This window comes from Scyliorhinus canicula, chromosome 8 (genome assembly GCF_902713615.1).
Source record: "Scyliorhinus canicula chromosome 8, sScyCan1.1, whole genome shotgun sequence".
NCBI lineage: Eukaryota > Metazoa > Chordata > Chondrichthyes > Carcharhiniformes > Scyliorhinidae > Scyliorhinus > Scyliorhinus canicula.
Window position 1 is genome coordinate 107,553,122 of NC_052153.1, and position 15,819 is coordinate 107,568,940.

Below are 15,819 nucleotides of genomic sequence, written 5' to 3' on the forward strand. Positions count from 1 at the left end.
CTGGGAGGGAAGGGGGGTGGGTTTGGTGGGGGGTGGGGGGGAGAGAGAGAGAGAGAGAGAGAGAGAGAGAGAGAGAGAGCGCGAGCAGAAGTACAGGAAATAGGTGTGACTGCATCAAGGCCCTGGTTCATAGCCTGGTTTGGCCTCAAATGGATTGTATCCCGTTCTGGACACCACACTTTAGGAAGGATGTGATAGCTTTGAGAGACTGCAGAAAAGATTCACATGAACAGTTCAGGATATCGAACTATAGTTAGGGTGAAAGGTTGAAGAGGTTTGGACTGTTCACCTTGGAGAAGAGAAGACGGAGATTTGACATAGTATTCAAAGTCATGAGGAGCCTGGGCAGAATAGATAGGGAGAAACTGGTGGAAGTTTCTTTCAGACGACACAGATTAAAGGTAAAGGGCAAAGGAAGCAATGGCAACATTAGAAAAAACGTTTTCACATTGCGTGCGGCGAGGATGTGGATAGCCCCCGCCCCCACAAGGGTGTGTTTGGAGGCAGGGTCAATTGATCCTCTCAAATGGGAAATCGATCATTATCTGAAAAAGAAAAAAATTGCAGGGCAATGGAAAAAAGGCAAGGGGTGGGAACAAGGTGAGATGTTTCTTCCGAGGGCCAGCAAAGACACAGTGGCCAAATGGCCTCCTATGCGATAACCATTCTATCATTCAATGACTTATATAGGCAACGTAATTTAATAAACAGAACTCCCCAAATATTTGTTAACAATTTCATCATGCTTTTCAAGTATCTAGAAGATCTTCACATATAACCGTCAACTTCAGTACTGTAATTTATGTAAACAAGAAATACAAGATCCAACAAACGATAATGAAATGAATGGTCAATTAATCTATTTTGATCATACGGAGGAAGATAAGACATTTTAGTACTTGTTACTGTTAAGAAGAATGAGGGAGATCTCATAGAAACCTATAAATTTCTAACAGGATGAGACAGGAAGGATGTTTGAGAGTGTGGGAGTGACCAGAACCAGGGGTCATGGTCTAAGAGTATGGGGCAAACCATTTACGATTGAGAGGGAATTTCTCCACCCAAGTCGTATGCCTGTGGAATTAGGTACCACAGGAGGCATGGAGGCCAAAACACTATTTTCAAGGAGTTAGATGTTACTCCCGTGGCTAAATGAATCAAAGGATATAGGGGCACAGGGGATGGATGGGGGGGGGGGGGGGGGGGGGGGGGGGGAGGGGGGGTTGGGGGGGGGAAAGAAGAGAGAGAGAGAGCAGACCACTGAGTTGGATAATCAGCCATTGAATGGCGGCGCAGACCCGAATGGCCAAAGGGTCTACACCTGTTCCTATTTTCTATGTTTCTGCCTATACAGACAGAGGGAGCCTCAATTCAACTTGGCAGACAATGGACTTTCTGATAGTTCATAACTCCTAAACGTTTACCAATTTTCTGATGCCCTCAACAAGGAAGGATGAAATAAACTGGGATTGGAGATGGAGGGTGTTTTAAAATAAACACTTCTCTCATCCCAACGCCCAATTATCTTTTTCTCCTTTTGGCTTCTGAAAGCACTGCCGTCAATTGCGGTACAATTCCAAGCACAGTCCTCAAGTTGGCTCCTGTGTGAACTCAATATTGGCAGACTGGAGTTAGGGAAGAGAGAATGAGCACAGGAATAGAAGTAAGCCATTAAGCCCCTCAAGTTTGTTCTGCAATTGAATGTGATCAGAGTTTAGTTCTAACCTAACTCAAGACAAGATATCCCTCGAAATTTTAGATTAACTAGAAAAAAAACCAATTTAAAAATAACCGATCCAACAAAAATTGTCGTTTGCAGAAGTGTTTCAAGTTTCTACCATTCCTTTTCGTAATTTCACTACTAACAACTTCTGGCCCGGACTTTCAGATTTTCTACTTATTTTTTATTCATTCATGGGATGTGGGCATTGCGTGCTGAACCAACATTTATTGCCCATCCCTGAGGGCATTTAAAAGTCTACCATATTTCTGTGGATCTGGAGTCACATGTTGGCCAGACGATATGGTAAGGACGATAGATTTCCTTCCTTAAAGGACATTACTGAACCAGATGGGTTTTTATGACAATTGACAATGGCTTCATGATCATTAGACATTTAATTCCAGAATTTTTAAATTTTTTTAAAAATCAAATTCAAATTCCACCATCTTCCCAGGACCCCAGAGCATTATCCTGGATTACAAGTCCACTGACAATACCACTATACCACTGCCTCCCCCATTCAAGACTCCCAAACAAGCAGAAAAAGTCTCCCTCCACCTACCCCATCTGTGCTCTTTAATATACTAAAATCTTAGATCATCCTCCCTTGACCTAAACTGCAGAGAAAATAACTCTCATTTGTGTTGTCTCTCATGGTAACTTAAATCTTGGACTCCAATACCTTTCTGATAAATATATCCTGCACTGCCTCCAAGGTCACCACTCTTAAAATCTGTTGTCCAGAACTGTTCAGTCTCGGCACGGTCCAACCAGGGCTTTGTGTAGCTTAAGCATCATTTTGACTCCCTGGGAGGGCCAGTTTAGCTCATTTGGCTAGAAAGCTGGTCTGTAATGATGAGCTGGATTCGGTGCTTCGGAAGCTGCAACACATCAGAGTGGGAGTTGTACCTGGACACTGCTTCACGAGACGGTCAAACACCTTAGATTAAATATCTTGAATTTGGATAGTGGTCAGGGACAGGAGGGTGTGGCTGCAAGTGAGGCAGGTAGAGGGATCCAGGAAGTAGGGTTGCAGGAGCCTTAGCCCTTGAGCTTGTCCAACAGGTTTGAGATTTTTGCTCCCTGTGTGAATGGGAATGTGGCTGCGGGGAGGATGAGGAAACTGAGCACAGCACCGTGGCACAGGAAGCCGTTCAAGTGGGGGGAAAGAAAAGAAATGTAGATGTAATTGAGGATAGTATAGTTAGGGGCATTGACACTGTTTTCTGTGACGAGGATCGAGAATCCAGAGGGCTGTGATGCCTACCTTGTGCACAGTTTTGGGATATCTCATCGGGGCTCCAGAAGAACGTGGAGTGGGAGGGTAAAGATCCAATTGTCGTGGTCCACATAGGTACCAAGGACATAGGTAGAACACAGACAGAGGTTCTGCTCAGGAAGTATGAGCAGCTAGGAGCTAAATTAAGAAGCAGAACTAGAGAGTGCGAGAGAGAGAGAGAGAGAGCGCTAGAACAAGAGAGCGAGACAGAGAGAAAGCGCGAGAGCGAGAATGAGGGAGCAAGACCGACAGTAAGCGTGGGAGAGAGAGCGAGCGTGAGAGAACACTGTATAGAAGGTGGCAGGAATCTAACTTCAAGCAAAGCAAAAAAGGTGACAAATATGAGAATGGAGGTGGTCAATGCCGGACTGAGGGTTTTCTACAAAAATGCATGCAATATACGGAACAAGGTAAATGAGCTTGTTACACACATTGAAATTGGCCGGTGCAACATTGTAGCCATCAGAGACGTGACTGCAAAGGTATCAGGGCTGGGATTTAAATATCCAAGGATATGCGTCCTTTTGAAAGGACAGGCAGATGGCAAAGGGGGTGGGGTTACATTGTTAGCAAGGAATGAAGTTAAATCGATACCAAGATGCGATGAAAGAGAATTGTGGAAAGCACAAAACAGAAAAAATGGGAGTGAGAGAGAAATCATATAAACACAAAGGCCGGTTGTGAAATTGAGCTGAAAGACAGCTCTGACAACAGCTGACCATTGGTGATGCTAATGCAACACATATCACAAAGCATTGGAGCATTTAATGTACTAAGAAACAATTTGACATACCTTTCCCTGCTGCATGGAACAATCAACACACCCAACTTGGATATTTCCATGTTTGGCTCCAGGAATAATTTGGAGTCTTTCAAAATCGCTGGCCAAAATCACAATATCACACCCTGAAGCATAGGCCTAGTAAGATATTAAAATATATAGTTAGTATAAACAAAATGAATTGATAAGTTTAAAATACTCTTAACATGGGATATTTCGGACTTCCAGCGGCGACATGAAGTCAGAGGTCGGACGTTGGGTGGCTCCCGCTAGAGTTCAGTTTTAGCCTTTTCCACCTAGTTTTTTTTCAGGGAACTTAGATGAAAATTTGTTCCCAATAACGTTGAGGGCAGCAGAGGATGCCGATATCCCAACAAAAAATAATGGGAAGTAAGGGAACAAGGGTTACTCAACCAGTGGTCTCGAGCAAGGGTCAGAGTTCTGAGGGAGAAAAGATGGTGAGTGCAAGCTCGTTGGATGAGATTGTGCCCATCACGGTGGATACATTGGCAGAGGTGATGGCAATGCAATTCGAGCTTCAATTTACCAAGCACTTTGAGCGGCATGGGAAGGAGATGATGGGGACTCTTAAACAGTCGGTGGAAGATGTGCTTGCCGCAATAAAGGAGGCTCTTGGAAAGACAACGGAGATGGTATGGGAGCATGGTGAGGTGGTAAAGGGGATTGAAGAAGCACTATCGCGGCACAGTGCCCAGCTCGGCATGCTGCAAGCAGAGCTGTCGAGAGTGGAGGATAACAATAAAGGCCCGAGGGCAAAGGGGGAGGACCTGGAGAATCGGTTCCGAAGGCACAATCTTTAGATTGTGGAACTGGCGGAGAGGCTCGAGGGCCAGAGGCTTTGTAAGAATGTTCGTGAAGCTGTTGGGGGAGGATGAAGATGCCACTCACTTCGAGCTGGATCGGGCCCATCGGTCACTTCGGCCGAAGCCGAAGGGTGAGCAAGCCACCAAGGGCGGTGATAGTCTGCTTTAGCAGCTATCTGGCAAAGGAGAAGGTCTTGAGATTGCCAAGCAGAAGTGGGAGGTGATGTGGGGTGGCACTGGTATTCATATACACCAGAACATCACAATATTGCTGTGCGGTTCAGGGTGGTCTACACAGCGAGGTGGTGGTGGTGGTGGTGGTGGTGGTGGGGGGGGGGGGGGGGGGGGGGGGGGGGGAGGGGGGGGGGACACACACCAATACTGGTGAGTAAGAGGTTTAGGTTCCAGATGGTGGTGTTCATGAAGGAGATGGGAGGAACAGACCATGGTGTTTCTCCATCTTCAGAGTAGCGAGTATTTTTTCTTCAGTGCATAATGTATATTGGAGGATCAATTTCTTGATGGTGGGGAGGCTGTTTCTGCCAGGTCCGAGGAAAGCTGAATACTTGGCTATTTTTATTTACGATCATGCATCGCACTTGGTAGATGTGACCTGGATATGATCTTGGAGAGGGGACACAGAGGCCGGTGTGGCGGATGGATGTGGGGTTACTGGCAGATTTAGGTTTCTGTGGAAGGATGGAAGGGGTCATAGAGATTAAGTTAGATTTAATAACAGGGAGGTCTCGCTGTTATGGGAGGCATTGAAACAGTGGTGGGAGGCTGAGATTATTTTGTGTAACGCACAGGTTGACAGGGAGGAACACCAATGGTTCATGGACAAAGTTTTGGAAGTGGGCGGGAGGCACGTAGAGGGTCCCATGCCTGAGTTGTTGGTTGGCAGGAAGGAGCTGCAGACTAAATTTGATCATTTGTTCACGGAAAAAGCAGTATGCCAGATGAGGCGGGAAAATGAGACAGTGTATGAACATGGGGAGAAGGCCAGCCATTTGTTGACGGGCCAGCTCAGATGGGAGGCGGCCTCCTGGGAGATTGTTCAGGTTGGGGAAGGACCGGGGAGGTGGGGTTTGGTGTCGGAGCAGGTGAATAGGGCATTTGAAGACTTCTATAAGAAATTGTATAGATCAGAGCCCGCAGGGGATGAGTCAGATATGCAGCAGTGTTTAGAGGGATTGGAGGGTCGGGTTGGTAGGGATTCAGGTGGTGCAGATGGCGATAGGGAAAGAGCAGGCAGGGCCAGATGGGCTCCTGGTAGAATTTCATAAAAAGGAGACTTCCAGTGGCAACTATGAGGGAGTAGGTCACACATTTGGTGGCTCCCGCTTCGGTCAGACTTTTGGACCTTTTCTCCGACTTTTTTGCGCTTTTGAGCGCGGAACTGGAAAGCAATAGTACTCAGGCACTGAACCCATACAGAGTTGTATGGACTTAAGAAGCCGGAGGGACTGTAAACAGCAGAAGTGGTCAAACAATGGCACGGGGGTGGCTGTGAGAGAGACCAATATGGCTGGTGCCCAGAGTAAGGCGCCGACTGCCCAGCCTACAATGGAGCAGCTGCTACAGGCATTGCAGGAGGGCTTTTTAGCTCTGAAGCGCGATAATTTGGAGTTCCACCAGAAGTTGATGGACCGAAGCATGGAAAAAAGGCTGGATGATCAGGCTGAGAAGCTCCAGAAGCTGGAGAAGACGGTGGAGGAGCAGGTCGACTTTTAAACGGTGGCGGACGTGGAGATTCGGAGGTTGAGGGATCAGCAAAAAATGCTGCTGGAAAGGCTGGAGGACCTGGACAACAGATCCCGAGGGCAGAATGTAACAATTGTTGGCCTCCCGCAAGGGGTTGGATGCTGCCGCGTATGTGGCAGATATGTTCTACAAGCTGCTGGGTAACGAGGTATTCCCTCGCCCGCCGGAGGTGGACAGGGCACACAGAGTGCAGATGAGGCAGCCGCCAGGGGGCCCCACATGAGCGATGGTGGTCCGGTTCCACAGGTACCTGGACAAGGAGCGGGTTCTGCAATGGGCCAAGAGCACACAAAGCTGTGCCTGGGACACTAGCACCCTGCATGTTTGACAAGACCTGAGCACTGAGGTAGCCAGGAGGAGGGGAGGCTACAGGCAGGTGAAGGAGATTTTGTATTAGAACAAGGTGAAATTTGGGCTGATTTTTCCGGCGCGACTGTGGGTTACGTATGAGGGTCAGCACCAGTATTTAGAGGAACCCGAGGAGGCGATGGATTTTGTTAAGAAGCAAGGGCTGGCTCTGAGCTGAGGACTCTTGGACTCATGGTAGAACTTTTAAGTCTATTTTGTCTCTCTCTCGCTTTGAGAGTTGCCTGCATGCTTGGGTCCGTTCTTTTCGTTTTTTTGACAATTCTAGGTTGATGTATTTTGTTGCGATGTGTTTTTTTTGTTCTTTTTCGTGGTTTCCCTGAATGTTTTCTTTCTGGGTTTCTTGTTTGGTCGGAGGTTTGGTTGGGGGAGAATAAAAAAAGAAAATAGTTAAAAAGGTGTGATTATGATGCGGGTTTCGGGGGAATTTTTTTGCAATCTTTTTCTGTGTGTGGAGGGGAAGGGCTGAGAGTGTCTGGTACTTTGTATCTCTATCTGTCTGATTGGAGGGGGGGGGGGGGGTGTTTGATCTGCTGACGGGGATGGAAACTGGACATTGCAACAGTGGGGAGGTCATGGGTGGAGACAGCCAGGAGGTGGGCCAGAGGAAGCACGACACATGGCTGGAGGGTTGGCCAAGGAAAGGGGATGGCTGATCGCAAAGAGGAGGGGGAGGGGGGGGTGGGGGGGGGGGTGAAGTGCGTGCCCCCCAACCAGGTTGATCACCTGGAATGTTAGAGGGCTAAACGGGCCAGTAAAGAGGGCGCATGTGTTCGCGAATTTGCGGGTCCTGAAGGACGTAGTCATGCTGCAGGAGACGCACCTGAAAGTGGCAGATCAGGTTAGGTTAAGGAAGGGCTGGGTTAGTCAGGTCTTTCATTCGGGGCTCGACACTAAGACTAGGGGGGTTGTGATGCTGATTAATAAAAGGGTTCAACTTGAGGTGAAAGGTACAGTTGTGGATGGGCGTGGCAGATTTGTTATGGTTAAGGGTAAACTCAAAGGGGTGAGAGTAGTCTTGGTCAGTGTGTATGCCCCTAATTGGGACAATGGGGATTTTGTCAGGATGTTGCGAGGGAAGATCCCTGACTTGGACTCTAGCAAACTGATTATGGTGGGGACTTTAACACAGTCCTGGACCCGAGCCTGGATCAGTCGTCTTCAAAAAGGGGCAAGTTGCCAGCGATGGCAAAGGAACCGAGAGGGTTCATTGAGCAAATGGGGGGAGCTGATCCATGGAGATTTAGCCGGCCGTCGGCGAGGGAGTTTTCGTATTACTCCCACGTCCATAAGGTGTAATCCCAAATTGATTTTGTTGTCACGAGTAGGGACTTGCTGGCCGGGATGGTGGGGGGCAGAATATTCGGCAATTGCCATATCGGACTATGCTCCGCACTGAGTAGATCTATGGATTTGTAAGGATAGCTTTCAGCACCCACAATGGAGGTTGGAAGTTGGATTGCTTGCGGACAAGGCGGTGTGAGAGACTTGGGAAATGCATGCAGAATTACCTGCAGGTAAATGATACCGGAGAAGTCTCAGCAGCAGTGCTCTGGGAGGCACTGAAGGCAGTGGTGAGAAGGGAGCTGATCTCAAAACGGGCTCAAAGGGACAGGGCAGATAGGGCAGAAACGGACCGACTGATTCAGGAAATTTTACAGATGGACAGGAGCTACGCGGAGTCCCGAGTTACTCAGGAAACGACAGAGGCTGTAGGCCGAGTTTGGGGCGCTAACCACAGGCAAGGCTGTAGAGCAGCTTAGAAAGGCAAATGGAGCGCTATATGAGCATGGAGAGAAGGCCAGCAGAATGCTCTTGCAACAACTAAGGAAGAGAGAAGCGGCAAGGGAGGTAGGAAGGATAGAGGGGATGGAAATTTGGTGAGGGACCCGGCAGGGCTGAACAAGGTGTTTAGGGACTTTTATAGTAAACTGTACATTTTGGAACCCCCCCCCCCCCCAGGGGACCGGAGGGGATGAGGCAATTTCTAGACGGACAGACCTTCCCAAGAGTAGGTAGGGAATTCGTAGACTGACTGGGGGCCCTGGCTAGGATCGAAGAGGTATTGGAGGCCTGAAGGTCATGCAGTCGGGTAAAGCCCCAGGGCCGGATGGGTATCCGGTGGAGTTTTATAAAAAGTTTGCCGAAATAGTGGGGCCGGTGATGGTCAGGGTTTTCAACGAGGCAAGAGACAGAGAGGTTCGACCCCCGTCGATGTCGCAGGCCACTATTTTGCTTATTCTGAAACGGGATAAAGACCCGGAGGCTTGTGGGTCTCCCTCATCAACGCAGATGCTAAGTTACTGGCCAAGATCTTGGCGACTAGAATTGAGGACATTGTACCGGACGTAATTGCGGAGGACCAAACTGGGTTCGTAAAGGGTAGGTAACTGGCAGCCAATCTAAGAAGGCTGCTTAATGTGATCATGATGACCCCGTAGAGCAGGGAGGCAGAGATAATGGTCGCTATGGATGCGGAAAAGGCCTTTGGCCAGGTCAAGTGGGAATATCTGTGGGAGGTGCTGGGAAGGTTTGGGTTCGGATAGGGGTTCATTGACTGGGTTAGGCTGTTATATCAGGCCCCAGAGGCTAGTGTAAGGACAAACAGGGTGACATCAGGGGCTGGTTTAGCTCACTGAGATAAATCGCTGGCTTTTAAAGCAGACCAACAGCACGGTTCGATTCCCGTAGCAGCCTCCCCTGACAGGCGCCGGAATGTGGCAACTAGGGGCTTTTCACAGTAACTTCATTGAAGCCTACTCGTGACAATAAGCGATTTTCATTTCATTTTTTTCATCAGATTACTTCAGACTGCACCGTGGGACAAGACAGGGTTGCCCTCTCTCCCCACTGCTGTTTGCGCTGGCGATAGAGCCGCTGGCAATTCCTCAGAGCTTCAAGGATTGGAAAGGGCTGGTCCGGGGGGGGGGGGGGGGGGGGGAGGGGTTTAGTGGAACATCAAGTTTCGTTATACGTGGATGACTTGCTGTTATATGTGTCAGACCCAATGGCGAGGATGGACAGTATCATGGAAACCTGAGGGGATTTGGCCGGTTTTCAGGATTAAAATTGAACATGGCTAAGAGCGAGATGTTCTTAATTCAGGTGAGCGGGCAGGAGAGTAGGCTGAAGGTGTTGCCGTGCAGCTTGGTAGGAGAAAGCTGTAGATAGTTGGGGATACAGGTGGCATGGCACTGGGGCAGGTTGCAGAAGCTGAATCTATCCCGATTGGTGGAACAAGTGAGGGAGGAGGTTCGGAGTTGGGATGCGCTCTCACTGTCACTAGCGGGGAGGGTGCAGACTGTTAAGATGACAATTATCGCGAGATTCTTGTTCATATTTCAGAGTCTCCCTATTTTCATCCCGAGGTCCTTCTTTAAGAAACGGAATAAAATTATCCTGGGATTTGTCTGGGCAGGGAAGCCCCCACGGGTGAGGAAGGTGATGCTCGAAAGGAACAGAGGGGAAGGGGGGGGCTGGCGTTGCCAAACTTTAGCAACTACTACTAGGTGGCCAACATAGCACTGATAAGGAAATGGATGGTGGGCACGGGGTCGGTTTGGGAGCGGGTAGAGGCTGGTTCGTGCAGGGGCACCAGTTTGGCAGCACTGGTTACGGCGCCCCTGTCGCTCCCGCCGGCGCAGTACTCCACCAGCACTATGTGGTGGCGGTTCTGCGGATCTGGGACCAGTGGAGGAGGCATATAGGGAAAGAGAGAGCATCAGTGTGGACCCCAATCTGCGGCAATCACCTATTTGCCCCGGGGGACGTGGACAGTGGGTATCGACTGTGGCGGAGGGCAGGGATTGCGAGTGTGGGTGATCTGTTCCTGGAAGGGAGCTTTCCGAGCATTAGGGCATTGGAGGAGAAGTTTGGGCTGGCGGGAGGGAGTGACTTTATTTACTTGCAGGTGCGGGATTTTGTGCGCAGAGTGGTGCCGTCCTTCCCACGCCTCCCGCCAAAGGGGAGGCAGGACAGGGTAGTTTCTAGGGAAGAGGTAGGTGAGGGTAGAGTTTCAGATATTTACAAAGAGCTAATGGGAGCAGAGGATACACAGACTGAGGACCTGAAGCTTAAGTGGGAGGAGGAGCTCGGGAGGGGGGGGGGGAAATGGAGGACGGTATTGGGGCAGAAGCTCTGAGCAGAGTAAACACGACCACAGCATGCGCCAGGCTCAGTCTGATCCAGTTTAAGGTCGTGCACCGGGCCCACATGACAGTGGCCCGGATGAGTAAATTCTTCGGGCTGGAGGGCAAGTGTGCCAGATGCGCTGGTGGGCCGGCTAATCACGTGCACATGTTCTGGTCGTGCCCTCGACTCAGGGGGTACTAGCAGGCACTTGCAGACATCATTTCCCGGGTTTTGAAAACTGGGGTGGTAATGAGTCCTGAGGTGGCAATCTTTGGGGTGTCGGAGGACGCGGAAGTCCAGGAGGAGAAGGAGGCCGACGTCTTGGCCTTTGCTTCCCTGGTAACGAATACTGCTGGCATAGAGGGACCCAAAGCCCCCGAAGACCGAAGCATGACTATCAGACATGGCGAGTTTTCTCGGTCTAGAAAAGGTTACGTTCGCCTTGAGAGGTTCACGATTGGGGTTCTCCCGGAGGTAGCAGCCATTCATTGACTTCTTCGCGGAGAATTAATCGACAGCGGGGGGGGGGGGCTAGGGTAGGGTAGAGTAGGGGGTGGTTTAGCCAGGTTCTTGCGAGAACGGAGTTGTGGTTTGTACTATGCGTTACTTGCTTTTCCTTTTGTAAAGTGCTATACAATGTCATTGTTCTATATCCCAAAAATACCTCAATAAAATTGTCTTTAAAAAAAAAATGTAATAAAAAGTTTGTTGAAAGGTTGGCACCATTGCTGATTGAAACATTCGAGAACGCGGAGGCGAGCGGGGGTGCTTCCAGGCATGATGGGACAGACATCTATTTAGCTTTTACAAGGAAAGATAAGGACTCAGTGGAGTGTGGGTCATATCGGCCGATATCCCTGTTAAATATGGACGCCAAGATACATGGCAATGTATTGGCGCTCAGGCTCAGGTGGTGGGTGAGGACCAGATTAGGTTCATAAAGGGGAGGTATTTAGCATCGAATGTGCGCCGCCCGTTATATGTGGTTGTGTCCTCGGCAGAATGGAAGGAACAGGAAGTCACAGTGGCATTGGACAGTTTCGTATGGTGCTATTTGTTTGTGGTGCTGGAGCGGTTCTGGAAAGGGCCCAAGTTTGTGGCATGAGTCAAATCTATACACACGGATCTGAAGGCGAACGTTCAAGCATGCGAGGTGAGCTCAGGGTGCTTCCGACTGCAGAGGGAGACGAGGCAGGGGTGTCCCATGCCCCGCTCTTGTTTGAGGTGGCGATAGAGCCCTCATTCATTGCACTGAGGGGCTCAGATAGATGGAGCGGTAGTGAGGGGGAGGGGAGGGGGTGGAGGTTGGGTGTCCTTGTACGCTGACTACCTTATTTTGTATACATCAGACCCGGTTTGACGGCGGGGGGAATATGATAGTAGGGCTGCTATGGTGGTTGCGGACTTTTTTGGGTTACAAACTAAACTTGGAGAAGAGTGAATGCTTTTTGGTTTCCCCGTCAGAAAAAAGGACCAACTTGAGGGAGTTGCTGTTTCGGATGGTGGTCAGGTACAGGTGGCTCAGTTTCGGCACGGCTCTATCAATTAAACGTCACAAGCCTGGTGGGTGGGTTTGAGGCAGACTTGTCCAGTGGTGGGAAACCCTCTTGTGCAGAGGTGGGATAGCCTCCCCCTGTCGCTTGTGGGCCGAGTGCATTTGGTGAAAATGCATATCTTGCCGCGGTTTCTATTTTTATTTCAGTGAGTCCCATTTTCCTGCCAAAGGCATTTTACATGGCAGTGGAGTGGCTGATTTTGTCATTTATTTGGGCTGGGAGGTTTGCCAGGATTTGTAAAATGGTGCTTCAGAGGGGGTGACATTTGGGGGCCTTGGCCTTACCGAATATTATGTATTACAGTAGGCGATGAATGCCGAGATGAGGGGTGAGAGTAAGAAATCAGAAGCAGTGTGGGTGAGGATGGAGGCAGGCTCGTATACGGCATCATTCCTGCTTGCACCAGGAAAATAATCAAGTAGCCCAGTGGTGGTGGTGATGCTGAAGATATGGAGGCATTTTCAGCAGCACTGTAAATTAGGGGCGGAGGCAAAATTGATGCCAGTCCGCGAGAATCACTTGTTTGAACCGGCTAGATTAGATGTGAAGATTCAGGGCTGGGAAGAGAAGTGGGGTGGGTGGTTACAACATAGGATCTATTCCTGGGAGGACGATTCTCAAGTTTGGAAAAGTTGAGGGAGAAGTTTGAGGCTTTTATGTATATGCAGGTGCGGGATTTTGTCAGGAAGATTTTCCTGACGTTTCCGGTGAAGCCTCCCCCCTCTTTGCTGGAGGGGCTGCTGGCGGTGATGGATTTGGAGTGGGGAGTCACCTCGGTTATTTATTGGAGGATTATGGGAGAGAATGCAATGTCTTTGGAGGTGCTGAAGGCCAAGTGAGAGGATGAATTACAGGAGTGCTGGGCGCACCAACGAGGTTGAGTATGAGTTTGGGGGGATGGAGGACATTTGCGAGCGATGTGGGAGGGGGCCGGCCAACCATCCACATGTGTTTCTGGGGCTCCTTCTTCAGCATCATGTCGGCGATCTTGCAAATGGCCTTAAAGCCCAGGCCCCTGCGGGACCATATTCAGGGCGTTGCACCTGCAGTCGGAAGTAAGGCAGATGTTTTACCCTTCGCCTTGCTGGCAGCGAGGAAGCAGGTCCTGTTGAGGTGGAGGTCAGCTTCTCCACCCTGTGCTTCAGTGTGGTTGGATGACTTGATGGAGTTTTAAGTTCACCTTGAGGGGGAATTTGGAAGGGTTTCACAAGAGGTGTCACCCCTCAACCATCACTTTAAGGAACTGGCCTCTGTCAGATGCTTTGGGAGGGGGGCTGGGAGGGGGGGGGGGGGGGGGGGGGGGGGTTGTATTTTTTTGCCTTAAGTTTATGTATAAAATGTTGACAACTTAATTAAAATATGTTCCAAAAAAACATGAGATATTTCTGCAATGCAAATAATAATTCAAATTCTGAGGTGACCATTTCTTTGAGCACTAGAATTGATTAAACTTAAAGGCTGTTTGGCTTACCATGTTTCAAATACCTAGACGGGAGTTACATACAAATTATTTTGATTTTAATTGTTCCACAAACAATAATCCTTTATGAATGCTGCTGTGACAGGCTACTGTGATATTTCCCAGCGTGAAGTGCAAAACGACACAGTCCAAAGGTACACATTCCTCCCTCTTATCCGCTGCTATCAGAGGTAACAAGTTAAAATACAGTTCCAACAAAAGTCTGGTTTTGGTAAATTTAACAAACATGTTTTGATGGTTTACAAATATCACACAATTGAACTTCAATTACTTTGCAAATTTATGTTCACTTTAAAAAAGGCATCTATTTAGCCATTAAGCAGAATCGAAGGCACCAACTTACCCTGTGGAATTAAGTGGGTATTTCGTTACTGAAAGAGTGCTGGAGGCTGCAGGCGGAATTCGACCTGCTGGCCACTTGGAAGGCGGTAGAACAGCTGAGGAGGGCCAAAGAGCTGTCTACAAATATGGGGAGAAAGCGAGCAGAATGCTGGGTTTAGGGGACATGCTGTCGGACAAAGCCCCGGTGCCGGATGGCTACCCTGTAGAATTCGACAAGAAATTTTCGGAACTGCTGTGCCCACTCCTGCCAAGGACCTTTAATGAGGACAGAGAGAGGGACCCTCCCCCCCCAACAATGTCACAGGCTTCGATTTCACTCATCCTCAAACGAGAGAGAGATCCGCTATAGTGTGGATCTTATAGACCAATATCGCTCCTGAATGTAGACGCCAAACTGCTGGGCAAGATCTTAGCTGCGAGGATTGAGGACTGTGTCCCTGGGGTGATAGGGAAGGATCAGACTGGCTTCTTCAAGGGAAGGGAATTGAACTCCAATGTACGGAGGCTCCTAACCATCATCATGATGCCCTCAGAGGAAGGGGAGGCAGAAGTGGTGATGGCAATAGATGCGGAGAAAGCCTTTGACCGGGTGGAATGGGAGTACCTGTGGGAAGCGCAAAGAAGTTTCGGATTCAGTGAGGGGTTCATAGGTTGGGTCCAGCTACTCTATCAGGCCCCAGTGGCAAGAGTGTGCACGAACAAGGCGAGGTCAGAATATTTTAGGCTCCACCAGGGGACAAGGCAGGGGTGCCCCTTCTCCCACTTATTGTTCGCCCTTGCGATAGAGCCACTGGAGGAGAAATTCAGTCTGTCCCCTGGAAACGCTTTCAGATACCTTCAGGTACGCGCCTTTCTGAAAAAGCAGGAGGTATCATTTCCGCTGCTACCCCCATGCAGGATACAGGATAGGGTAGTCACCGGCACCTGGGTAGGGGAGGGGAAGGTTTTGGACATTTACCGGGAACTTCAGAAGGCAGAGGAAGCCCCAGTGGAGGAGCTTAAGGGCAAATGGGAGGAGGAGCTAGCTGGGTAGCTGGATGCGGGCCTGTGGGCGGACACTCTAAACAGGGTCAATTCCTCCTCATCATGTTCCAAGCTTAGCTTAATCCAGTTTAAGGTGGTCCCCCGGGCACAGATGACAGCAACCAGGATGAGCAAGCTCTTTGGGGTTAAGAATAAATTGAGAGGTGTGCGGGAAGCCGTGCAGATCATGTTCATATGTTCTGGGCATGCCCGGCTCTTAAGGGATTCTGGCAGGGTTTTGCTAAGGCAATGTCCAAGATCTTAGGCACGCGGGTGGTGCCGAGTCCAGAGATAGCGATCTTTGGTGTGTCAGACGATCCGTTACGTTGTATTGTTCCTTTCTTTGTACATATGGTTAACATTTTCCCCCCTCTTTGTTCTGTTAATTGTTGCGCACGGTTGTGCAAAAATTATGTTTTTACAAAAATGTGAATAAAAATAAAAAAAAATTTAAGTGGGTATTTCAAAAATATATTAATTTGTTAAAGACAGATATTTCTGTTCAAATGATGTGTTCACAATTTCTGCAAATACCTCTCCAAAATAAAGA

The 15,819-nt window shown here is 49.2% G+C and overlaps 1 protein-coding gene across 1 annotated transcript in view; it reads right to left on the minus strand.

Moving 5' to 3' along the window:
- LOC119970433 (dmX-like protein 1) overlaps positions 1-15,819 on the minus strand; it is a 332,281-nt gene that overhangs the window by 258,197 nt on the left and 58,265 nt on the right. The window contains 1 exon segment of the mRNA XM_038805043.1: positions 3,796-3,921. Coding sequence (XP_038660971.1) covers positions 3,796-3,921 — 126 coding nt within the window.